The sequence below is a fragment of the Coregonus clupeaformis genome, unplaced genomic scaffold, assembly GCF_020615455.1.
Source record: "Coregonus clupeaformis isolate EN_2021a unplaced genomic scaffold, ASM2061545v1 scaf0096, whole genome shotgun sequence".
NCBI lineage: Eukaryota > Metazoa > Chordata > Actinopteri > Salmoniformes > Salmonidae > Coregonus > Coregonus clupeaformis.
The window spans coordinates 804,523-831,274 of NW_025533551.1; the positions used below are offsets into that span (position 1 = coordinate 804,523).

A 26,752-nucleotide genomic window follows, 5' to 3' on the forward strand; every position below is an offset into this window, starting at 1 on the left:
GGCGGGTACTTGCAAGGTTCTCCTTCCTTTTCATTGGTTCTAATAGCATAGACTCATAAATGTTCCCGGGGTTCGGGCGCATTGTGTGATTCGATACAGAGAGAAAAACAAGACAAAACGACATTTCTGAAAAACGACAAAATTATCAATATGGTTGTTGTGTTCACGGAAATGTCTAGCTAGGTAGTTACCTAAAGCATCGTGGGACCGTGGACAACAACAGGAGTCAGGACGGCGGCACGCAAAACTGCATTGCCTGGTGAGTGCGGTTCTGGATTGAGTTCTAGATGAGAAGCCATTGTAGTTTGTATGGTAGCTAGTTAGCTAGCCTGCCTGGAGGCAGTAGATGACATTTGCCAAGCGAACATATACACATTTTAAGCACTGCAAGGAGCCACCCTATCCACTGACATGAGAACATGATTAGTTCGAGTTATTTTGTTTATTGAGTGGTTAGTTACATGCATGCCTCTTCAGACATTATTCTCTGCTTTCTGATGACCTGGCTGGGGCTTTACCCCTACCCAATGGGCACAGACCAGACGTCAATTCAGCGTACATTCCACGTTGGTTCAACGTAATTTCATTGAAATGACGTGGAAACAACGTTGATTTAACCGGTGTGTGCCCAGTGGGTACGGTCTAACGTTATTGTAGTTGCTAGAAAGTAAATTAGCAATTCAATACAAACCTACCTGGGGTGTATTAATTACGCCGATTCTGTTGCAAAACGTTTGAAACCGTTCGCCAAACAAAACATTTTTTAACTTCAGTTGGTCCCTCCCCGTTTCGTTCCGTTAGGTTCTTAAACGGTAAACTGTTTCCGTTGCCAGACGTAATGAATACACCCCTGGATGGCACATTGACGTGATCTATAACTAGCCATGTAAATAAATGCATGATATCACGCATAGTTAACGTTAGTCGGCACTCAATTTGTTATTATGTGTAATGTTAACCAAAGAATAGCAAAATCAATTTACTCAGATCTGGTTTCAAATCAAATGTATTGGTCACATACACATCGTTAGCAGATGTTATTGCGAGTGTAGCGAAATGCTTGTGCTTCTAGTTCCCGACACTGCACCAATATTTCACGTTTCATCAAATGTTTGTGAGGTAGAAATAGGCATGTGGATGGGTAAATGTTGAACTGTGCAACCCACATGTAGGCAGGCGTGTGATGGAAATACTGCTACACGTGAGTTATTGTAGTAAATTCCATTTATTTTTGGCAGTAGACAACACCAAAAACGGATTCTAGCCAAATTATTTTATTTCTGTATGTGGAAAGCTGAAACAAAGTTTTGTCATCACACAGGCTAGGCCTAGTTATTAATATAAATTGTATGGCATTAAGCCATATTTATTGGCATTATGGCATTATTGATGTAATGATGCTAATGTAAGGAAATCAAACACCGCTGCCATTATAAAATGGTGTTTCTGAGACTGCAGCTTAACTCACTTGATAAATAGTGCAGATACTTTCATGCTGCTTTTCTGCTGTAACACCAGTGTTAAACTAGTTGTGTATATACCCTGATGTTATTCTAGGGAAATTGTTTCCATAACTAGGGCTGACAGTGAGGACTTAACAACCTCTCCATAATCAAGACCGATGCTTTGTAAGATGTTAACCATCGAAGGTTCACAGCCATTGTTATGTAAATGACAGCTGAAAAGTACTGGTGGCCTAACCTTTTTATTGTATTTTACCTTTATTTAACTTAGCAAGTCAGTTAAGAACAAATTCTTATTTACAATGTAGGCCTACACCGGCCAAACCCGGACGACGCTGGGCCAATTGTGAGCCGCCCTATGGGACTCCCAATCACGGCCGGTTGTGATACAGCCTGGAATCGAACCAGGGGGTCTGTAGTGACGCCTCAAGCACTGAGATGTAGTGCCTTAGACCACTGCGCCACTCGGGAGCCCAATACCTTGGGCTCCCATGTCAGAGCAAGTCCGTCGGAGCCATGGCCCAGTGAGACACGGGTGCCAACCTGCATAGATGTAATAAGTCTGAGCCTATTGGGTAAAACACTGCAGTAAATCCTCATTGGAAATGTGCAAACAGTGCTTGGGTGACACTGACCATATACACTGATTGTACAAAAGATTAGGAACACTTCCTAATATTGAGTTGCAGACCCTTTTGCCCTAAGAACAGCCTCAATTTGTCTGGGCATGGACTCTACAAGGTGTCAAGCGTTCCACAGGGATGCAGGACCATGTTGACTCATATGCTTCCCGCAGTTGTCAAGTTGGCTTGATGTCCTTTGGGTGGTAGACCATAATTGATACACACGGGAGCGTGAAAAACCCAGCAGCGTTGCAGTTCTTCACACACTCAAACTGGTGCGCCTGGCACCTACTACCATACCCTGTTCAAAGGCACTTAAATCTATTGTCTGCCCGTTCACCCTCTGAATGGCACATATACGCAATCTATGTCTCAAGACTTAAAAATCCTTCTTTAACCTGTCTCTTCCCCTTCATCTACACTGATTTTGAAGTGAATTTAACAGGTGACATCAATAAGGGATCATAACTTTCACCTGGTCAGTCTGTCATGGAAGGAGTACGTGTTCCTAATGTTTTGTACACTCAGTATAGTCATCTAGCACGGCAGAATTTAGCATGTCAATCTTGGTGGGGCAAAAACATTTTTTTATTTCAATGCATGCCAGCAAAGCAACTACACAACACTAAACAATACATTAATTGCACTATAACGGTGACAAACTGTGTCCACAAACTGTTAGGGCCTACATAAAGCTGTCCCAACAGCAGTCCCAACACCTTACCACTGCTACACCTGACTATCAGCGGAGCCTTGTCTGGCAGCGAAACAGTTCATTCAGCCTCATTTACTGCCTTTAAAAAAAATCATAGCTGATATGGCTGACTTGCTTAAACAAATGTGGTTTCTACTGACAATTGAGATGTACAAACTATGGCATAAGTGGACAACGAGCAGATAAGAGGCAATCTGTAATTTAGATTAAGACATTTAATGAGCGAGCTAGGACGGATGTAGTCAATATAACTATTTGTTCAGCATTTTCGAAAATTACAGCGACAAATTTCAGAACATGGGCCATTCTTACAGTATTCTCCCTGCACAGAACCGTAGGATAAATAAAGGGGGCGTATAAGCAGACAATGAAAGCTCTTACAATATTCGATGATGACATTTCTCTAAAATAGGCTATCGGCTACATGTGCACCACCAAGTCAGAACAGTAGGCAAAGTTATGAGGGGAAAAGGGACTAAATTATTAGGGTGAGGCACATGGGCTACTAACAGCGTACTACACAACATACACTTAGTATGACTTTCTTAGCTACAGTATACATATCTCCCTGGTATATTACATCATTTATGCAGCAGCATACAATACATTTTTGGACTCAACTTGTTGTCCTGTACAGGCAAATTTTGTCATCAAAGTCTGGCATTCTCTGGATGTATGGTGCATTCAAGACAACCTGGAACTCTTGAGAAAAACAAACAAGGTTGAATCATGATGTCAGTGATCTTCAGGTCGGAGCTCTAGAAAGAGGTCCGAGTTCCCAACTTGGAATTCCTAGATGGATGACCGTTCAAAACGTATTTTCCCAGTCGTAGCTCGTTTTTTTCAGAGTTCCCAGTTGTCTTGAACTCACTGAAGTCTGAGATTTCCTAGTTCTGAGTTTCCAGTTGTTTTGAACGCAGCAGAAGTCATGCTGGATTGACAGCATGGCCAATGTTGAATGTTTATCCTTTTAAGCTTGGAAAAGAGACCCTTAAACCCAGACTTGGACCACACATCCACTCCACTGAATAGCAGGCTTGTGATTGCTTTGTAATGCTTGCAGTTAGCCACTGATTCCTTCCAAACCACTCATTGTTGAATTTGCGATTTCCAACTTGTTGTGTAATGTTTGTCCAAAGGCCGATGAGCACAGATACGTTTTATCTATAATTTCTCTTCATATGACAAGGATTGAAAAGGATTTGCCAGTAGATTGTCGACTTGATTCATGATGATGACTGCTAGCTTGCTAGCTAAGATTTTGGAAGTATGATGTTGAGATGATCAGTCAATCAAAGCTACGGTAGATATAACATGATTTGACGTTATTTTATCTGTGGCCAATTACCTTAAGCCTTCTTGGATGGGCACTTCTAATGTAGCTCTATGGCAGCACCCAAGGGGCTTGAATTTTGCGGTGACGTATTGTCCCCATGAGAACCGGGCTGCCTCCCAGGTGTGAGCTAGCTGTCCCGTTTTGGCCGGCGGCGCAGTTGGCTCAAAATATAAGTGAGGTAGGTTAATCACATGGACTAATGAGTAGAATTCTGTGTTTTCACATGAAAGGTAATTGCTTTTGATAATACTTTATCAGTCTTTCCAATGTAAACTACACTGAACAAAAATATAAGCGTACCATGTCAAGTGTTGGGCCCATGTTTCATCAGCTGACATTAAAGATCCAGAAACGTTCCATATGCACAAAAAGCTTAATTCTCTCAAATGTTGTGCACAAATTTGTTTACATACCTGTTAGTGAGCATTTATCCTTTGCCAAGATAATCCATCCAACTGGCAGGTGTAGCATATCAAGAAGCTGATTAAACAGCTTGATCATTACACTAGTGCACCTTGTGCTGGGAACAATAAAAGGCCACTCTAAAATGTGCAGTTTTGTCACACAACACAATACCACAGATGTCATCTCAAGTTTTGAGGGAGCGTGCAATTGGCATGCTGACTGCAGGAATGTCCACCAGAGCTGTTGCCAGAGAATTGAATGTTAATTTCTCTACCATAAGCAGCTTCCAACGTAATTTTAGAGAATTTGGCAGTACGTCCAACCGGCCTCACAACCGCAGACCACGTGTATGGCGTTGTGTGGGTGAGCGGTTTGCTGATGTCAACGTTGTGAACAGAGTGCCCCATCGTGGCGGTATGGGCAGGCGTAAGCTACGGACAACGAACACAATTGCATTTTATCGATGGCAATTTGAATGCAGAGAGATACCGTGAAGAGATTCTGAAGGATCTATACACAATTCCTGAAAGCTGAAAATGTCCCAGTTCTTCCATGGCCTGCATACTCACCAGAGCATGTTTGGGATGCTCTGGATCGACGTGTATCGACGTGTACTACAGCGTGTTCCCACCAATATCCAGCAACTTTGCACAGCCACCGAAGAGGAATGGGACAACATTCCACAGGCCACAATCAACAGCCTGATCAACTCTATGCGAAGGAGATGTCGCACTGCATGAGGCAAATGGTGGTCACACCAGATACTGACTGGTTTTCTGATCCATGCCCCTGCCTTTTTTTTTTTTAAAGGTATCTGTGACGAACAGATGCATATCTGTATTCCCAGTCGTGAAATCCATAGATTAGGCCCTTCTGAATTTATTTCAATTGAATGATTTCCTAATGAACTGTAGAATCTTTTAATATGTTGCGTTTTATATATTTTTTGTTCAGTATAGTTTGAAAATGTGAATTTATTTTATTGAAAAGAGATATGTTTCTGTGTACCATGCTGCCTTGTTGACAACATGAATGAACGGTGCAGATGACTGTTCAATTTGAGGTGGGTGCTCCTCCCTCATCGCTTTTTCCCGTTCATGTCACAGGCCATAGACCGGTGCACTTAATCGAACACTCTGAATGATTACACCCCTGCAGTGCAACGCAAGCCCCAGCCTCTGTATCATTGGTCAATTCATAGTTAGAGATCTCAGGGAGGGTGGGGGCAAGAAGGGGAATTTGGGACTAATTGTAGACATTGGCTGTGTTTCAAACACATAAAAGACACAGCATGCTCCACTTACCCTCACCTTATGAATTCCCTGGGGGAATTCCTGGGGTCATCTTTGCCTTCGGTCCAAACGATTAGACAAGCAAGGAATGTTGGCAACGTAAGCCCATCAGCCCTCGTTTGTGATCGGGTTTGCGAGTGTACAATTCTGTTCACTCTGGGGCCTGAAATGCCCCATAATTCAATTCGTGATGATTGTACATCTGTCAAGAAAAGTCTGCCAAAACTTAAAATCAATATGGAGAAGGCAAAACGAATGTAAATAAGTTAGAAATTGTGTTACTAATGCACATGACGGCACAAACACGTATCGTAAAAGTAAATACTTTTTTTTTGGTTAGCTTTTGGAAACATTAGCTAGAGCATACAACTTTCCCTGACATCACACTTATACATGTGTAATTTTCGACTTACCTGATATCGTCGGATGGCTAGCATTCGATGTCTGCGGATGCGTTGTCTTCTAGCCAAGATATGAAATGCAATCATAATTGACTGTAGCGCATATAAAGCACACACAACAGCTACCGGTGGTTCCATGATGACTGAAACAACCGTGGGACGAACTAGTGACACATTTCCGGGACGGACGGTTCATTTAAAATTAATTAATTATTCCCTTGCAAGTGTCAACTCATCATACGTCATGATACGTCATCAGAAGTGTTCACTTAATTTGAGGGCTGAGGGGAGAGGGTGTGTCTTTTACGTGTTTGGAATGCAGCCTATGGATGCCTCAAGGTTGGTTGCAGTTCGCCTGGCAGATGCCCCTGCGAGTGCACTAATTTGTTTGCGAGTGAATAGTTTGTTGCAGAAAGTTAAGTTTTTAACAGGCTAGCGTCTATTTCGTTTAATAAAAATAATAAATGTTGGTGTGTTTACCGACGGCCTGTATAGGTCCGGAATAATACATCAGTTATTGTCTCTTTTTTGTTGGTTTTTTACTCTGCCAGTGAATCCTTACCACTGCGACACGGATTGAGTTGCTATGTGTTTTCTCATGGAGGCTTCACCGTTCAGAAGAAAATTTTAGCATTTTGTGCACTGCAGGAGCTGTATTTACTCATGTATTTTCTGGGACAATGTGGACCAACCAGAGTTGAGATGCAACAATTGTTTATTCGTGGAGGACTACAGAGAAGCAAACAGATTAAGAACTTGCACAATCTACTGGGGAAAGCAGCCCTGCCTACCTTCTCCTTCTCTACTCCACAGGCTGGATGCCGTTCTGATGTTTTGTGAATATCAACGCTATGTCAAAACTCATTGACTGAATGCCTTCGAGGGACCCCTCCCCGAAGAAGTCTCCCACTCCTGGAAAATGGAGCAGTACCGTCACTTCTGGTTGATTTAGCGGATGATACTGTCAGCATTCCTGCTGTGTAGGCCAATTGGAGGGAAGCGACCTGTGGCGAGTGGGGCTTCTTGGGCGTTGGGAAGACCGACCCAAATCCAATTGTCAGCTTCGCCCTCATGTCTTCGGAGGTTCCAGCGCCATCGTCCCCTATCCGGACTCCTTCCCAGGGGTATTCTGCCTTGGACTTGGATCACTGGACCTCAATGGTGTCTGATGCACCAGCTCCTCCATCAGCCACAATGGGTTTTATAATCGGCAGCTCTATGGTGAGAAACATCTCAGTTCCCTGGGCAAAAATCCTGGGGCTCGGGTACAGGACATTACTAGGGTGCTTCGTATCGTTTTACGCCAGAACACGTGGGCTGTCACTGTCGTAGTCCATGTGGGATCTAATGACATTAGGATGGCTAGTTCGGAACGTCTGAAACAGGATTTTAAAGAACTAATTGGAACTCTGAAAGACACCTACAAGCGTCCAATTATTCCAGGCCCAGTGCCATCACTGAATCGTGGCATGGAAAGATTCAGTAGGTTGCTGGTACTACATGACTGGCTTACGAGTCTACAGTAACTCTGGAGTTACTTTTGTGCATAACTTCGACACCTTTCGGAAACAGATGCTCTACAGAGACGATGGGGTCTATCCAAATTATCTTGGTGCCTGGACCCTGTCCTCGCATTTCAAGGTTGCGCAGAGACATTGACTTATCACTCCAAGTCCCACTCAGGTAATCCCAACCATTAATTATCAGTATTGTCATCATACTGCAGGCCCGCAACAGGTAACCCTCATTGACTCTTGTTTTAACCCACGTCCTCGCTCGAGGCATAGGTCCAATGATTCAGTTCTAGACAATCTTGTACCTATACCAATTCAAACCAATCCTAATGTGTTTTCTAATAAGGGGTTACCTACTGATCATAGCATGCTGGTATTAGAGACTCCATCTGATCTTTAAATCCTGCAGCTGCGGTCTTGGATTTGTTCATGGAAATGCCAGAAGTTTTAATTCAAAGATGGATTTTATTGACATTCTGGCTTCTCAATCCAACGTGGACATTCTAGTAATTTCTGAAACTTTGATGAATAATTCTGTGCTGGACTGGTTTTGATGTTTACAGATCAGACAGAATTGGCAGAGGTGGGAGTGTTAATTATTGGCAATTTTTATTTGTACCCCTTTTTATCCCCAATTTTGTGATATCCAATTGGTAGTTAGTCTTGTCCTATCGCTGCTACTCCCCTATGGACTCAGGAGAGGCTACGGTCGAGAGCCATGCGTTCTCCGAAACACGACCCTGCCAAGCTGCACTGCTTCTTGACACACTGCTCGCTTAAACCGGAAGCCAGCCGTACCAATGTGTCGGAGGAAACACCGTCCAGCTGGCAACCGAAGTCAGCTTGCAGGCACCCGGCCCACCACAAGGTGTTGCTTAGAGCGTGATGGGACAAGGAAATCCCGGCTGGCCAAACCCTCCCCTAACCCGGACGATGCTGGGCCAATTGTGCGCTGCCTCATAGGTCTCCCGGTCACGGCCGGCTGTGATACAGCCTGGGATCGAACCCGGGTCTGTAGTGACACCTCAAGCACTGCGATGCCTTAGACCGCTGCACCACTTGGAAGGTGTATGGGCAATTTTTTTATATTGATTGGAGGATGCCAGTGTCAGATACGCTGAAAGATATTTGCTCTGAGCTAAACCTGATTCGGCTGATAACTGAGCCTACATGGCCAAATCCTAAAGATCCATCAATCTACCCTGATTTGATCTTATTTTGACGAATACTCCAGATAAATATGTTGCTAGTGGGGTTTTCCCACTGGATTTTAGTGACCATTGGCCAGTTATCTTTGTCAGATGTGAAAATGCATACATCAAAGCTTCGTCATCACTAAGAGGCAGAGTTGTGGACTCAAGTCACATGATTTGGACTCGAGTCACAAATTTCATGACTTGCGACTCGACTTGATAGAAAATAGCTTGAGACTGATGACTTGAAATTATCTAGCCAGGTTTTGTAATGTTTTGTCACTCATTTTGTGGCAGAGTCTATGTGGATTACTCTACACAACCAGAGACAGTAGCCGGAGCATCGCCCTTGCAAAAACACCTGCAACAGATTGGCTAGTGAAACGCGCACTCATCACTCTGATTGGACCAGCAAACTGTCAACACAGGTCGGGTGAGCTAGCGAACAGATGATTTGCTGTACAGCTATAGGATCGGGTGCAGTGCAAAAGTCAAATTGTGGGGAGAGCAGATTGCCATAAATAAATATGCAGCTACAAAAATGGTTTGGTGATCAAGAATATTAAAACTGCAATATGTAACTTTTTTGGGCGACCAAATTCACATAAAAATGTGTTTATAGGTCTGTTGTTCTCATTGAAAGCAAGTCTTAGAAGTGGTAGATATGTTCTATGGGCGCTATTTCAATGCTTCCCGTTCTTAAGTTTCGTTTTTGCGTGTCTTTCTTTTTACACCAGCTGAAAATACAATATCTTTGGTTATGGAAAATATATTTCACAGTGGTTTAGCGATGGTACAGGGGTTTTCTACACTATACCTTCTTGTTTAGTCACATAATCTGAAATTAGGCGCACTATTTAGAATTTTGGCATACAGGAAATGCCGGAGCGATTTCTGCATAGTGCATCTTTAACTGTTTATTTTTCCGCCTCACCAGAAATGGACCAACAATTACTAACATATTAGAAGTTGTTAATAGACTTATGAAGCTTGCATTTGGAATTTTGTTAAAATGAATTATTACTGTGGCGAAGACGCAACCAAAACGCGGCTCTCCACTTGAGCTGTCCAAACTCCTACCAATGGAGAGTGCTTTTTTCTCTCTTGTTGAAATGTTTGCTGTTGCTTTCACATGTTTAAATGCATATGTGGTAAGTCTATATTCCATCCAATACTACAATAAATGCTTGTTTCATCATTCCATCCCCATACCGTTTATTGCAACACTTAGACATTTCTGTTTCATGTTTGATAGGCCTACGATACATTTTCATTTAGCCAACCATTTCTTACCTTTCTCGGAGTGGGCATGATGTTTATTGTGCACATGACCGTTCTCAAGACTGAGGTAGAAGTTCTGTTTATTGAATTCAATGTATTCAATGTCCTTTGTTCATATTTCCTGGGTTATGTCAGGGTTCCGTGTGTCTGTCCTATGTCTCTGTCATTTTTGTTGTGCGTAATAAGAGCACACACGCCTCAGTGTGCATAGAAATAGGCTACGTGGCTTGAAATCCACGCTTTAGAGTCAGAACATTGAATAAGACAAAATGATTGTTCCATGTATGCATGGTGTTGAAATTTCATTATTAATCATTGTCTGATTTAAGACAAATGTAATAATGGATGTGGAAATTGACTTTTTTACATTGTAGAACCAGTTTATTAGTTGTAATTGGGTAAGTGTATGGTCCTGGGGGCAAAGTGCTTATATGTACCTGTTTTGAGATTCGAGTTGGTTTCTCAAGAGGAGGCTGTGCAGTCTTGCCCTCTACCTGTGTCCGTTCAGATAGGACAGGTTAAGCCTGATATAGAGGCTATTTCTTTTGGGCTATTGCTGTGTATATTTGGTAAATCTACTTGTATATTTTGTATGATATGGCGCTTTCACCATTGGTTCACCAAGACCTGTAAATACATTTTTAAAAGCCTCAATAAATAGACAAAGATTTGTAGTTTAACAAGTCGTTGCATGTATAGATACTTTTTTTGCTTGACTTGAAAAAACACTTTGCTCTTAGAATGCACAACTTGGACTTGACTCGAGTCTTGAGTCGTTCTACTTGGGACTCGACGGGACTCTGACTCGAAAAATAGTGACTTGGTCCCACCTCTGCTAAGAGGAACTTTAAAAACTTTAGTGAACAAGCTATTTTGCATGATCTTTATTTTAGTGACCTTGATTGTATCTCAGCTATCCCTGAACCTGATTTAGCTTCTTTGCAAATATCTTCAATACCATTGTAGATAATCGTGTCCCCTTCAAAACTCTGAGAGGTAAAGGTAGATCAAATGCCTGGTTTATTCCTGAATTATCCGAAGTCATTCATAAGAGATGTTGCCTGGGTCAAGGCCAGATTGGCAATCTTTTAGGCAACTGAAGAATCAATGTGTAAGACTGACCAAAAAGGCTACATCTGATTATTATGTAACCACTCTTTCTGATTTGTAAGGGGAACCCAGCTAAATTCTGGGAAACTGTCAAATCTATAAACAGTTGCACCTCCTCCTCTCTGCCCCAACAAATTAATTCAGACTGGCCCCATTATGGACAAAAATGCCATCACCTGATGCATTTAATTGTAATTTTATTTCAGAGGGCTATCATTTTGAAAGAGCGTCTAACCCTTCTATCTCTAAGATGTGGGCTTAACGCTGATTCGGGAATTTTGCAGATTGACACAGAAAATGGTAGTCAAGTTTTTGCATTTCGGCAATTCACAGAAAAATAAGTCCTTGATGCCTTATCAAGAAATCCACAGTGGCTGCCACCATCATTGCTGGCTCAGTAACCCATATCTTAAATCTAACATGATCAGGAATTATTCCAAAGGTATGGAAAACAGCTTATGTGCTGCCACTCCATAAGGGTGGGGATAGTAGTGATCTTGATAATTATCGTCCCATCTCCAGGCTTCCTTGTCTAGCCAAGGTTCTCGAATCTTTGGTAAATAACCATATTCTCTTTTTGTTTTGTTTTTTTGAGCATGGTATTTTGAATATAAATCAACCTGGGTGTAGGCCAGGGCCCAGCACCATCACAGCAACCACATGAGTTGTTATTTGTATTGTCAATGCTTTACATGCTGACCACACTGCTCGCGTCACAAAATAAATATACACGTGTATGTTATTCAATCATTGCACCTACACTGCTCGCGCGCATCAACGAGCGTCTGCGTAGCCAGGCGCTAAAATAGAAGTTGGTTCTATTTGTGACGCTTGACGCGCTGCAATTCCCGCCTCTCCCATCTCCTCATTGGTTTTTAGGAGCGTATACCCAAGTGGGTGATTGAAAGATGAACTGAGGTCCACACTCCAGTCCAGTTGGTGGTGGTGGTAACGCACCTTAAAGTTGGTTGCCAACCACCATATAAAGTCCAAAGAAGAAGCCTGAAGGAGGAGAGATTACTAGAAACGAACTCTGTTTACCCTTTTATCTGTGGATTAATTGTCGGAGTAGAGGACCTTGTGCATTTCAGGTAAAATAACAACCCCATGTTTATATCCCAGGACAAATTAGCTAGCAACAGCAAGTTAGCTAGCTAAATTGCCATACATGTTGAATGCTTTTCGACCTGTCCCCAAAAGTTTATTCAGAGTTTGTTTTGATATTTCAACCTGCGTGTCCTGATTTTGTCTGGTGTGGGTGGACAAAATTAATATGCGCGAGCGGTCTGGTCAGCATGTTAGACACTAAAATGAATCGTACTGCCTTGTTTATCGACTCCAGTCAGACTGTTCTCTCTGCTACCGCACGGCAAGCAGTACCAGAGCGCCAAGTCTAGCCCCGTTGCTATTCGCAGTTTATTATCTATGCATAGTCACTTTACCCCTACCTACATGTAGAAATTACCTTGACTAACCTGTACCCCCACACATTGACTCGGTACCGGTACACCCTGTATATAGCGTCGTTATTGTTATTTTATAGTTACTTTTTTTTTTATGAAGTTTTACGAAATATTTTCTTAACTCTATTTTGTTAATGCATTGTTGGTTAAGGGCTTGTAAGTAAGCATTTCACTGTAAGGTCTACACCTGTTGTATTCGGCGCATGTGACAAATACAATTTGATTTGACCTGTCAAAAGCGTTTGATCATGCCATCTTATTGAACAAGTTGTCCTCGATTGCCCTATGCTCGTGATGCCTGCTCTTGGTTTCATTATTATTTTAGTGACATAACCCCATCAATTGAGATGGCCTGAGTTAAATCAACATTTCTTGAAGTACATAAAGGTGTTCCGCAGGGGTCGGTACTAGGACCTGTTCTTTTTACTACTTATATAAATGCTATTGATCAATCTGTTAGATTGTAAATGTAATCTACAGTACCAGTCAAAAGTTTGGACACACCTACTCATTCAAGGCCTTTTCTTTATTTTTACTATTTTCTACATTGTATAATAATAGTGAAGACATCAAAACTATGAAATAACACATATGGAATCATGTAGTAACCACAAGTGTTAAACAAATCAAAATATATTATATATTTGAGATTCTTCAAAGTAGCCACCCTTTGCCTTGATGACAGCTTTGCACACTCTTGGCATTCTCTTAACCAGCTTCAACTGGAATACTTTTCCAACAGTCTTGAAGGAGGTTCTACATATGCTGAGCACTTGTTGGCTGCTTTTCCTTCACTCTGCGGTCCAACTCATCCCAAACCATCTCAATTGGGTTGAGGTCGGGTGATTGTGGAGGCCAGGTCATCTGATGCAGCACTCCATCACTCTCCTTCTTGGTCAAATAGCCCTTGCACAGCCTGGAGGTGTGTTGGGTCATTGTCATGTTGAAAAAAAATATATTGTCCCACTAAGCGCAAACCAGATGGGATGGCGTATCGCTGCAGAATGCTGTGATGCCATGCTGTTTTAAGTGTGCCTTGAATTCTAAATAAATCACTGACCGTGTCACCAGCAAAGCACCCCCACACCATAACACCTCCTCCATGCTTCACGGTGGGAACCACACATGCGGAGATAATCCGTTCAACTACTCTGCGTCTCACAAAGACGGCGGTTGGAACGAACAAATCTCCAATTTGGATTCCAGACCAAAGGACACATTTCCACCGGTCTAATGTCCATTGCTCATGTTTCTTGGCCCAAGCAAGTCTCTTCTTATTGGTGTTCTTTAGTAGGGGTTTCTTTGCAGCAATCCAACCATGAAGGCCTGATTCACGCAGTCTCCTTTGAACAGTTGATGTTGAGATGTGTCTGTTACTTGGAACGCTGTGAAGCATTTATTTGGTCTGCAATTTCTGAGGCTGGTAACTCTAATGAAATGATACTCTGCAGCAGAGGTAACTCCGAAGCCCTTACTGATTTAAAACTTGTGCTTAATACGGGCAAAACGAAATACATGTTTTCAAGTTCTCGTAAAATTGTCTCAGATGGATTACATCTTCACTCATCGGATGGTTCTATAATCAAACGTGTCCCTGCATACAAATACCACCTTGGTATTTGGATTTACAATTATTTATCATTTAAAAACATACGAATGAGCTTGTTAAGAAACTAAGATTTAAAGTGAGCTTTTTTTACAGCAAAATATGTCTCTGGTCAGCAGGAAGCAGATTGTGCAGTCAACCTTTCTACCTGTTCTTGATTATGGTGATACTATTTATCAAAGTGCAGCTGCCTCTACTCTTAAACCACCGGATGCTGTTTTTCATAGCGCCCTTCGTTTTATCACAGGAGACATTTGTATTATTCATCACTGTATTCTTTACCGAAAGGTTAGCTGGACCTCTTTTGAAGTCGCATAGATCACATTACGCTCTTTTTGTTTAATCGTAACTTCACTGTTACGATAAAAAAAATTACAAGTTATCAAACCCGTTCACAGGGTTGGTTATCTCTTGAGACTCCTTTGGTGTCTACAGAGTTCGGTAAGTCAGCCTTTGGTTTTCTTGCTCCACATGTTTGGAATGATCTACAAAATACATTTAGAGTAGATACGGTAGTGTCCCTAGGGTAGTTCAGGCAGCGGACAGAGGATTTTAAAAATGAAGAATGTGTTTGTTCTAGTTGACTGTTTTGTGTATATTTATGTGTGTCTGTGCAATATGTGTTGTGCTTTGTTTTATATTGAATGTGATTTTTTTTTAAATAAATGGATACGCAGGGCTCCCTCGTAAAAGAGACACTGGTCTCAATGGTGACTCCCTGATTTTTAAATAAAGTAATACAAATTGGGAAGAGAAAATATTGGCAGGTTTCTACTCTTGTTTTGTAAGCAAGAGGTCACACTGTATGATAATGGATAACTTTTAAGATTGGCTTTGCTTACTGGGACAGTAGGTGTAATTAGTCAAATGAAAAGATGCTGTGTATACAATCCACCTCTTTTCAGTAATACAACATCTGAAGGTCTGCAGTAAAACACACCCTTTATTGTATAAGAGTGACCGTAGTTCTGTTTCACAACTGTCCTAGTTTAACTAACTGCTCTACTTTACCACTGGAGGAGCATTATGAACCATAGCCTTAGTGTGGGTTTTGTCTTTGAGTTGTGCAAATAGGATGATCTACATTAATTCTCACCTGATGGGAGTTTAGTTACAAATGTAAAATGTCATATTGCGTCAGGGCAATGTTTCCCAAACCCCACTGAGTAGGCCTACTTTCAAACATTTCACTTAAGCTATTTTATCTACCTAACACTTTGATAAATTCCAGTAGCACAACTGGTCAACTAATCATCAAGCCCTTGATTAGTTGAATCTGGTCAGCTAGTACTGGAATAGACCAGATAAGTGGAAAAGCTGGGAGAGGTTTGGGAAACACTACCTCTGATGTCATATTACGGAGTCTACCCAAGAAGAAGACTACGACATTGTCCAGAAACAACCCTCTAACACCTAGGTCTGAGCGCAGCCTAGCTTATCAAAGGGAAAGCTGGAGTTACCAAAACATTTGTTACACCCATCCATAACCTTTAGATCCTCAGAAGTGCCTAAGCCCTAGGGGGTAGAGGGTTGTGCCCCCATTGTATTGGTGGAGGCAAGGGCTAGTATACCAGTAATTATACCAGTAATTTCCTTTCAAATCAGTGAAGGGAAGTGAACAACTGCACACGTTGGGAGGAAGGAGATAGTATTGGTTATATACAGGTAATTCGGAAAGTATTCAGACCCCTTGACTTTTTCCCGATTTTGTTATTTACGTTACTGCCTTATTCTAAAATGAATTAAATAGTTTTTTTCCCCCCTCAATCTACACACAATACCCCATAATGACAAAGCAAAAACAGGTTTTTATAAATTTTAGCAAATTCATAACAAATAAAAACATAAATATTAAATGTACATAAGTATTCAGACCCTTTACTCAGTACTTTGTTGAAACACCTTTGGCAGTGATTACAGCCTCAAGTCTTCTTGGGTTTGACGCTACAAGCTTGGCACACCTGTATTTGGGGAGTTTCTCCCATTCTTCTCTGCAGATCCTCTCTGTCAGGTTGGATGGGGAGCATCGCTGCAAGTATCTCTCTGTACTTTGCTCCGTTCATCTTTCTCTCGATCCTGACTAGTCTCCCAGTCCCTGCCTCCTGAAAAACACCCCCACGGCATGATGCTGCCACCACCATGCTTCACCATAGGGATGGTGCCAGGTTTCCTCCAGACGTGACGCTTGGCATTCAGGCCAAAGAGTTCAATCTTGGATTCGTCAGACCAAAGAATCTTGTTTCTCATGGTCAGAGTCCTTTAGGTGCCTTTTGGCAAATTCCAAGCGGGCTGTCATGTGCCTTTTTACTGAGGGGCTTCTGTCTGGCCTTCTGGAAAGTTATCCCATCTCCACAGAGGAACTCTGGAGCTCTGTCAGAGTGACCATCAGGTGTTTGGTCACCACCCTGACCAAGGCCTTTCTCCCCCCATGATTGCTCAGTTTGGCCTGGCAGCCAGCTCTAGGAAGTGTCTTGGTGGTTCCAAACTTCTTCCATTGAAGAATGATGGAGGCCACCGTGTTCTTGGGGACCTTCAATGCTGCAGACATTTTTTGGGACCCTTCCCCAGCTCTGTGCCTCGACACAATCCTGTCTCGGAGCTCTATGGACAATTCCTTCGACCTCATGGCTTGGTTTTTGCTCTGACATGCACTGTCAACTGTGGGACCTTTATATAGACAGGTGTGTGCCTTTTTTCCAAATCATGTCCGATCAATTGAATTTACCACTGGTGTACTACCACAAGTTGTAGAAACATCTCAAGGATGGTCAATGGAAACAGGATGCACCTGTGCTCGATTTTGAGTCTCGTAACAAAGGGTCTGGATACTTATGTAAATAAGGTATTTATGTTTTGAATAGTTTATACATTTGCAAACATTTCTAAACCTTTTTTTGCTTTGTCATTATGAGGTATTGTGTGTAGTTTGAGGATAAATAATAATTTTAAAAGGGAAGGGGTCTGAATTATTTTCAAATGCACTGTAGCTTTTGGGTTGTTTCTGGACAGGGCCATCTTACCACTGCTCTTAGCTGATAGTCCGTATTCTAGGAATCTATGACGGTGGAGCCTAATAGCCCTTTCTCAACCTGGCCAACTAAGACACTGGACTGTGCTGGCTTGGAAATGTTCTTTTCACATTGTCCTTTCCAGCACAGTTCCAACAACTATGGTGGATGCATAATCAGGCTGGCAAAGTACAGCTTAGGTACGGGGCTCCACAAATGCTTCTAAATTGACTACCCTACCTCCACTAAAGAAAATGTCTGCAAACTGTGGGCAAATAAACATCAGGACAATCCTTCTGCAGCCACTACTTGTCCTACTATTCAAAGCAATGCCTTTACTGAGCCAGAGGAGTTTGTGAATTTGAAATATTTTGTACTTCGACTCATGAACCACTGCAAGCTCTGTTCCAATGGCAATGGCCCATTCAGAAATTGTTAAATGTAGTGACGCCCTGACTTAGTGTTACTTTCTATCAACATTTCAAATTTAGGAGATCAAATTTGATTACCGTTCTGTTTTATTTTCTAGCTTCATGGGTAAATGTAGCCTAACCCACATCAACCTGGACCCCATGCACACATGCTAAAGCAGGTGGTGAGTATTTGGTCCAATTGTTTTGCATGCAGAGACCAACGCAATAAGAATTGTAGCCTAACAAATGTAGACATTTGCCTTAATCTTGATATGGTGTCCTCTCCTTGTACAGCTAACATTTGATCACCAATACCCACTTGTACCAAGGTATTTTAATGAACTGTATGTGGTATCATTGAATATTGCATACACTATATCTGTCATGTATATTTATTGTCTTTCAGGATTGGGTGTTGGAAAACAGTGGTCCCAGGTCCCCTGTTGAGGTCGAGCATGGCTCAAGGATATAACACTTGTTTTCGTAACCTTCCGCCATTGTCGTCGGATTCAAGGACTTTGAATGTGCCTTTGGATTCTGAAGAGAGTTTGGGGCACCACCTTGAAACCCTCATTGAGCATAATGACCTTTCCAACACCGTGGTTTCACCAGAAAACACTTCCTCGGACTTGAACTTGAGTTCAAACTTTTTCTCAAATTCCAATACTAGTTCTGATTTTGTACAACATAAATACTATGATGACGTCGTTTGGCAAGATGAGGGTCACCCAGTACATCATGGAGGTCAGTTTAACCACACAAGCAACAGCCTCTTTTCCCCAGCTAGAGCAGCCAGTTCACGTAATTGCCTCTCAACTTCAGGTGCAGACCTAAACTCCCATGATCTTAAACAAGAATGTGACTTATTGAACCCTTCCATTCCTGAGGACTACTCAGATGTTAGTAGCTGCTCAGAGTCCAATGTTGACAGGACAGGGCCTTCTTGTGAAATGTTAAAACATGGTTCAAATGATACTCCACTGGTTGCAGATGACAAGAAGGGAAATGAATGTGCATGGAAGTGCCCAGAGACCAACACAGGCTCCCCAGAAAGCATGTGTGCTTCAGAGAGTGAGGTAGAGGAGGATCAAGATGAACCACCAGAGAAGGAAAAGGAGACCTTCATGATGCAAGAAGATAAATACTCGGAGACCTCTGGTGCTCCAGAAAGCCTATCCGTTTCAGAAGACGAGGAAGAAGAGGATCATCTGGATGGAGAAGCACATGACGAGAAAGATGAGACTTGCATGAAGCAAGAGGGTCAACACACAGACGCTCCCTCAGGTGTCGAAAAAAGCCAGACTGCCTCGGTGAGTGAGGGAAAGGAGGAACTGGATGATGAAGCACAGAATGCAGGGGAAGAGGGATACATGGAGGAAGAGGATCGGTACTCAAATGTCAGCAGCCTAGCGGGCCAAAATGAAGGAACCATCATAAGAGAGAGCTTTAAAGAGAAAGAGGCACATTCATTATCCCAAGGAACTATGGACTCGCAGGGTATCAATACATCCAACGCTCTAGATGCTGCTAACAAGCTGAATGATAATACCTGTTCCTTTGAATATCATGATTCAGTTAAGGATAATGACTCTTTAAAGGTTGCTGGTCAAGACAATGGCAAAAGTTCCTCTGTCATTTATGGATTAGGCCTAGGGGGTAGCAATCAAACGTTTGAGTCCTGTTTGGAATTTCCCGAAAATCAATCATTGAAAACTAGATTTCAGGAGATCGTTGGCAGTGGCGCTCAAAGTACAAACTCAACCTATGAGGAAAGTGAGAGTGATTCTATTCGTGCAAGTGGAGGGAAAGAGGATCACAGTAGCTTTGATTTTTTGGAGCGTTGTTTAGGTCTGAACAACTCTGGAATTGAACAAAAGTCCTTTATTGAAAATGAGTGGCTAAGACCTATGGATGAGTCAAATTTATCGTCTTGTTTGGAAGAGGACCAGACATCCCAACAGAACCTGATGCACCATATAGAGCCACCAGACCTTGTGAAAGCTGGTCTTGAAAACACAAGAGAGCCATTTCATAAAGGATTCACGGCAGATGATGAGCAAGAACCCCCAGTGCTAAGTGAATGCTACGGTGAACCATTGTCAAGAGAAGATTGTATGCGTGACATCGAGGGCAATCAGGAAAAGGGGGAGACCGGGTCTATTGATTCAACTGAATTGAACCATGAGGGAGGAGATTCAACTATTGATAACATTGAAGACAAGAGGGATTTTGAGGACCAAGCAGCTGAGTTGAAATCCTCACTGCATGTTAGGAAACGCATGCACCCTATTGTACTGCTCAGGAACTCTGAACTAAAAAATGACACAGATGGGGCTTATCAGTGTGCAGCGTGCCAGCAGACCACACAAAGTATAGACCATCTAATTGAGCACCACCATTGTAACCACTCTGAGAACAAATTCAATTTCTGTCAGACCTGTGGTACTTACTTGACACGTGATTCACTAGCAAAGAAACATCAGTGTGGTATTATTGATGAAAACGCACAACTCTCTTCTAATATGAAACCCCAGAAGAGAAAATCAACCGGGCATACTTTTCACAAATGTAGATACTGCATACAGACATTTTACAGACTGTGTGATTACAACAAGCATGTGCAGAGCCACTCGGTTAGAACTGAACACAAGTGTCATAGGTGTGGCTCTTACTTTTCACAAAGTGGTAGCCTGAACAGACATTTATGTGAAAAGAAATGCCAGCGTCGAAGTTCACAAGTTCCTGTTAAACAGATTCAAACAACCCCACGTATCAGCATATACAAAAAGGGAACTGTACATCCATACGTCCTCCCGCCAGACAGCCCCTATGCCAATCTTCCAGATTGTTTTGTGAAGCTGGTGGACATTTGCAAGGAGCATGTTTGTCGTCTTTGTGGGAAAAGCTTTACAAGCAGTGCAAAACTCTACAAGCATGGATACAACGTACACCATACAAAAACGAGGTCATATAACGTTCGGCCTAAGTGTCAGAACACCTATAGATCATACAAGTGTCAGAAATGCCAGATGACATTCAATTATTCAAGTAATTTTAGCAGACACAAGAAAAGATGTAAAGGGGCTGAGACGAAGGAGAAATTCAAGTGCCCTCTTTGCCCGCGCCTCTTCAAATATTCCTACAACCGTTCCCGCCATTTACGTGAGCAGTGCATTAAAGACTTTGCGCAGGGAAGCTCGGGGAAAGTTGACATGAAATTTAGATGCCCCTTTTGCACCACCACCTTTACTAATGCGTCTAACCGACATAGACACATAAGACTGGTTTGCCTCAAGGAATATATGCACAATGAGACCTCAAGGACCAAAGCTGAACGCCAGGAAAACGTGGACCAGAAAGAAAAAACACAAAAGCCAACACTGAAAACAGCACTGAATCAAAATGATCTCGGTCTCAAATGCAACTACTGTCCAGCCGTTTTTGCTCATTCTTCTGGAAAGTACAGACACATGAGGAAACATAAGTTATTTGAAAACACTGGGGAAAATATCAAGTTCAGTTATTCAAGCGTAGTTCCCATTTCAAACAAGTCCAAGGATAGTAGTGAGGAGCCCAAAGACGGTCCGCTCTCCAGTGAAGCCAGCAGCCAGCCCTTTTCCTGTCGCTTCTGTGGAAAATGTTTCAATGCTTCATATTCTCTGAAGAAACACATCTGTAGTATGCACAAGGGTGACAAACCATATCGCTGCCTGGAATGTGGAAAACGTTTTGGGAAAGAAATCCATCTTGTCGCTCACAAAAAAGTGCACCAGCGAAGGATACAATGTACTGTTTGCAAGAAGATACTTCCTACCATTGGGGACTTGATTCAACACAGGCAATCTCATATAAAAAAGGGCATGCTTCAGTGCCCAGACTGCCCATCGCAATTCCAGTACCCAGTGTATCTTCTTCGACATATGGCATCACATCACAAACTTCAGCAAGAGCAGCCACTCAAAGAGAAAAAACAGAGGCACCCCTCAAAACTTGAGCCGCTTGGGTCCTTGCCACCATTCAAAGAGCAGGAGGAGGAAGAAAATTTGGGATGCCCCCTTTGCCCAGAGGTCTTTCACAGTGCCACAGAACTGAGTAGTCACTGCCTAAACCATGGTTCGGAGTCCTCTTCAAGTCAGTGTCCATTTTGTAAACGCCTCTTCTCTTCCCGCACATCTTTGGTACGCCATATACGCATTCATACAGGGGAGAAACCATTTTCTTGTCAGAGTTGTGGAGCACCTTTTCGTCGAAAAGAGTATCTCCAGTTGCACCAAGAAAAGTGTCCAGGTCCACAAAGCAATCAAGAACAGCCCACTATCAAAGAAAGTGAAGATGTCTCATCAAAATCTTTGGTGACAAGAATAAGGAAAGTATACAAGTGTTCATACTGTCCTCGGGAATTTGAAAAAGTGCCCCGTTTAATGCTGCACCACAATGGTCACATGCAGAATACAGTAATCCCCTGTCCAAAATGTGGTAAATGTTACAGACAAAGGCGCAAGTTACATGAAAGACTTTGCAATGGCTCAAACATAAAATCTGAGGAGCCAGTCAGCACTGTCTTGCATCCTTGTAGGAATTGTGGGAGGAAGTTTTCAAGGGATTATAATCTAAATGTCCATGAGAGTACTTGCAATACTGTAAAGCCCTTGCAAAAAAACACCAGCAATTCTGGCAACTCAAACATGCATTCTTGCAGGAATTGTGGAAAGTACTTTACAAGGAGTGATAATCGGAATGTCCATGAGAAGACTTGCAACTCTGTCAAGCCCTTGCAAAAAAACACCCTAGAAATTAGGACCAGTAGCAGGGACAAGTTGCAGCACAAATGCCCCCACTGCCCAAGCAAGTTCAAGTACAGAAGTCTTCTCCTGAGACATATTGGGTCACACACTGGAGAAAGATCATATCCATGCATGCACTGTGGTCACAGCTATGCAATCCAATCACGATGCTTACAGCATGAAGCTTTCTGTGATGGCGTTAATAGACAAAAGCCACCAAGCGCCAGCCTTGTTGAATATAAGTGCAATATCTGCACAAAAACCTTCATGAAATCCCGAAATTTAAGGCGGCACATCCTAACACACACAGAGGTCAAGCCATATCGCTGTAAGGCCTGTGACAGCTGTTTCTCCAGGCATGATCATCTAAAACTGCACCAGAGTCGCTGCAAAGGGAAAAGACAACGTCTAGAGGTTCGCATTGCCAAAGTTAGTCTTACAGATGTTGGAAGGGGCTGGCAAAATAACCTGAACAATACCGATTCAGGAACGCAACAAGGGTTTGACTGCAGCATATGTTCAAAGAGCTTCCCCACTCATAGCATTATGGCCCGACATATTGCCATGTCACATGCTATAAGAACCATCAGTTCATTTACTCATGGAAAATCACTTAAGAGACATACAAGTGTCGGTGCATGTCAAAGAATTTACGCAAAAACAAAGCATTCAGAAAAGCTAAATGTTACAAGCCCACCATCTAGAGAGACAAACCGACTTCTACAGAGGATCCAGCTGCAATATAAAGACAAACGCAAATTCAAATGTACCTTTTGCCCTCGCCTTTTCAAAAGTGGTGAGCAATTGAGGGTGCACACCCGCTTGCATACAGGGGAGAAACCTTTTGGCTGTTCTAATTGTGGTGAGAGATTTATCCGTAGGGACTACCTGCAGCGCCATTTGAACAGGTGCAAAGGAGAACCTCTTGACAGAGTGCTTTGTGACAGATGTGGCGATGTATTTTCTCAAGACGAACTCGAGAACCATCTACTGACATGTGTTGTCAAGTGTAAATCACCTGCCCGTAGTCTAACTGATTCCACTGCTCGCAGTCCCCCAAAAGGGTTCTCCTGTGCTAAATGCAGTGCCCGCTTCTTGTTGTTCTCACAGCTCCAGCAACACTTTCTCAACACGCATAGAGAAGCTCCAACAAATCAGGCTTCACCTCTACAGGAGCAGTTGTCTAGCATGGTGAACATAAAAGAGGAGCCAATGGATGAAGGATATGGTGACACTCAGCAGAATAGTGATAACAATCTCATGCTTAATCAAGACTGTGATCCAAATAATTATATGAACAAACCCATTGAGTGTCCACAGTGCAACATGCACTTTGGAAATAAGGGTGGATTTGCCAGACACATGCGTACACATTTAGGACAGTACCCATTCAACTGCAAGAAATGCAAGAAAGGCTTTTGGAACAAAAACTTCTGTCGGACACATGTAAGAAAATGTAAACTTGTAAAGGTCACCAAGGAAGAAGTTGACACTGTAATTACTTCAGAGATGGATCCTACTCTTAAAGAGACTGTCCTAGTCTTCAACCAAGGTTCCAAAACAACAGGCACTGGGGTTTTGCAGACTAATTTCTCCTGCAAAGATGACTTGAAGGATTTAACACTGCAGAGTTCCTTTGGAAATCAAGGCAAAGGAAGCTCTTCCAATGACAGAACAAATTGTGGTCAACAAGTCCAAGGCAACAAGTATCAGTGCTCAGAGTGTGATAGAAGTTTCACAGATGGGCTTCTGCTCATCAGCCATTTAGAGGACCATGGGCGCGAGGAGCTAGAAAGAAAAAATAAATCCTGCCAGCATTGTGGTAAGACATTTGCTAATCCTTCAGACCTAGGAAGGCATATGAGAGTCCACTGGAATGAGAAGACCCATTCTTGCCCAGAATGTCCACAGACTTTTCTCTGTCCGTCTGACCTTGACATCCATAGAACTTGTCATGACTCAAATAGACCATTTGTCTGCAAAGAGTGTCAACAAAGGTTTTGGACCAGTCAATCTTTAGAAAACCATAAAAGCCAAGCTCATCCAAAAGAACTAATTTATACATGCCATGTCTGTAACAAGAACTATTCAATCAGAAGTTCACTTGTTAAACATATTCGGATGAAGCATCAAACCCAGAAGAACATGGATGTTATCCACGTGAAGGAAAAGGAGACTGCAGTGCAAGAGGAATTTGACATGGAAGTTGATGTGGATGGAGGAAGTAATGCAAGTAATGAAGATGAAAATGACGACAATGACTCTGACTCTGCAGACTACTTCCCCTGCCATGTCTGTGGGAAAACGTTCACCACATCAGAAAGCCTTGAGGATCACCAACGCTGTCACCTTGGTGAAAAACCTCATGAGTGTGCAGAATGTGGCAAATGTTTTTTCCAGGCAGGACAACTGCAACAGCACCCGAGCCACAAGTCTGAGTATCAGTGTCAAATATGTGGCAGAGGCTTTGTCTCACTCTTTGCCTTACGCAAACACAAGCATACTCATGGAAAGAGCCGTCAACACCGTTGCTCCAAGTGCCCGCTCAGCTTCACAGGGCCCTCGCAGCTGGCAGAGCACATGGGCACCCACCGCGATGACAATTTCCCTTGTGATATATGTGATCGCACATTCTCCTGCAAGATGAGTCGGGCAGAGCACCGGAAAATCCACACTGAGACAGAGGATGTTCCACCGCCTTTACTTCCACCAGAGAAGACTGCATCCCCCTCTCCTACTGCCTCTTCCTCTACAATGAAGCACCTTCAATATCGTTGTGGGGTTTGCAATGAACGTTTCAAAGAACCAGAACAACTGTCTGAGCATGGGTGCATGGCTGCCAGAGAGCGACCTTATTCATGCCAAGAATGTAATAAGCATTTCTTGCATGCATCTCACTTAAATAAGCACGAGCTCAGTCACTACCAAATACCACAATCGTACGTGTATCGGTGTAATCAATGCCATATGAGTTTCAACTACCGTCACAATTTCGTCAGTCATTTAAAGAAACACGGTGATGATGAGGCTGCAGCAGAAGCTCTGAAAGGAGGCTCAGTGACAAATGCTTGGGAAACTGTTTCAGAGAAGAGAACAGTTTACAAATGCCCAATTTGCCCTCACAGGTTTACTCATGCCATAGAACTGGCAAGTCACCTTTCAATACACTCTGAGAACACGTTTGATTGCAGTGTTTGCAAGTTGACATTTCCTACCAAAAACAAGCTTGCTGAACATGAACGGAGCCATCTGACTGCTGCAACACAATACGAGTGCACTGAGTGTGGTGAAAGCTTTTTGGGCAGTGATTTCCGCCAGCACCACTGTGCTCGTCGGCAACGTGCTGTTACAGACCATGAACGCCCACATCTGTCAAATAGAAAGTCAATGGAGGAAGAGGAAGAGGTGGATGTTGGGGAGGACTTCTTTAATTGTACTGTCTGCTTAAAGCGATTCTCTTCTCGCGGTAGTCTCCAGCAGCATCTAAACAAAGAGCATCCCAATGAACGGCCATTCAAGTGCCAGTCTTGTGGAAAGAGCTTTGCTCTGAAGAGATATCTCAGAGACCATGAGCGAAGACAACATAAGTTTGGCACTGAATTAGCCCACCTGACATACAAAGCCACGGACAGTGAGCGCCAGTACAAGTGCTCAGTTTGCCCCAAAACATTAACCTCGGCACACGACCTGTCATTGCATATGAAAGTGCACACAGAACAGGAATCTGGAGGAGACCACCGTTGTGACATGTGCTACAAATCATTCAGTCGACTGTCTCTTCTCAGGCAGCATCAAGAAAGTCATGTTGGGCAAGTTGTATATGAATGCACAGAGTGTGACAAAGCGTTTGCTTTCCCACATCTTCTAGAGGAACATCAAAAGACTCATGCTGCTGGACCATAAGTATATTTTTCCCCACCCTCAAAATCCTCCCACTAACTAAATGTAAAAAGACAAGATGGACATAGAAAATACCTGCCTCACTGATTGTGTTCAATTATCCAATGAACTCAGTACTGTCATAGAAATGTTATTTTTTTCTGGTGCTGTTTGCAGTCATTAAGCAATTTATGTTCACACTTCCATCTTAATCGTTTAAAGTTTTTGACTGGCTCACAAGATGTTTAACTGTTGTGATGTCACGA

At 42.7% G+C, this 26,752-nt stretch overlaps 1 protein-coding gene across 1 annotated transcript; it reads left to right on the forward strand.

Annotated features, from left to right (window-relative positions):
- Window positions 1–26,746, forward strand: LOC121586101. The gene is made up of 3 exons (XM_041902587.2): window positions 1–259; window positions 17,940–18,005; window positions 18,230–26,746. Exon 3 carries the CDS (start codon window positions 18,279–18,281, stop codon window positions 26,508–26,510), a length of 8,232 nt encoding a protein of 2,743 aa, XP_041758521.2. The 5' UTR covers window positions 1–259; window positions 17,940–18,005; window positions 18,230–18,278; the 3' UTR covers window positions 26,511–26,746.
- Window positions 26,747–26,752: the final 6 nt, after the last annotated feature.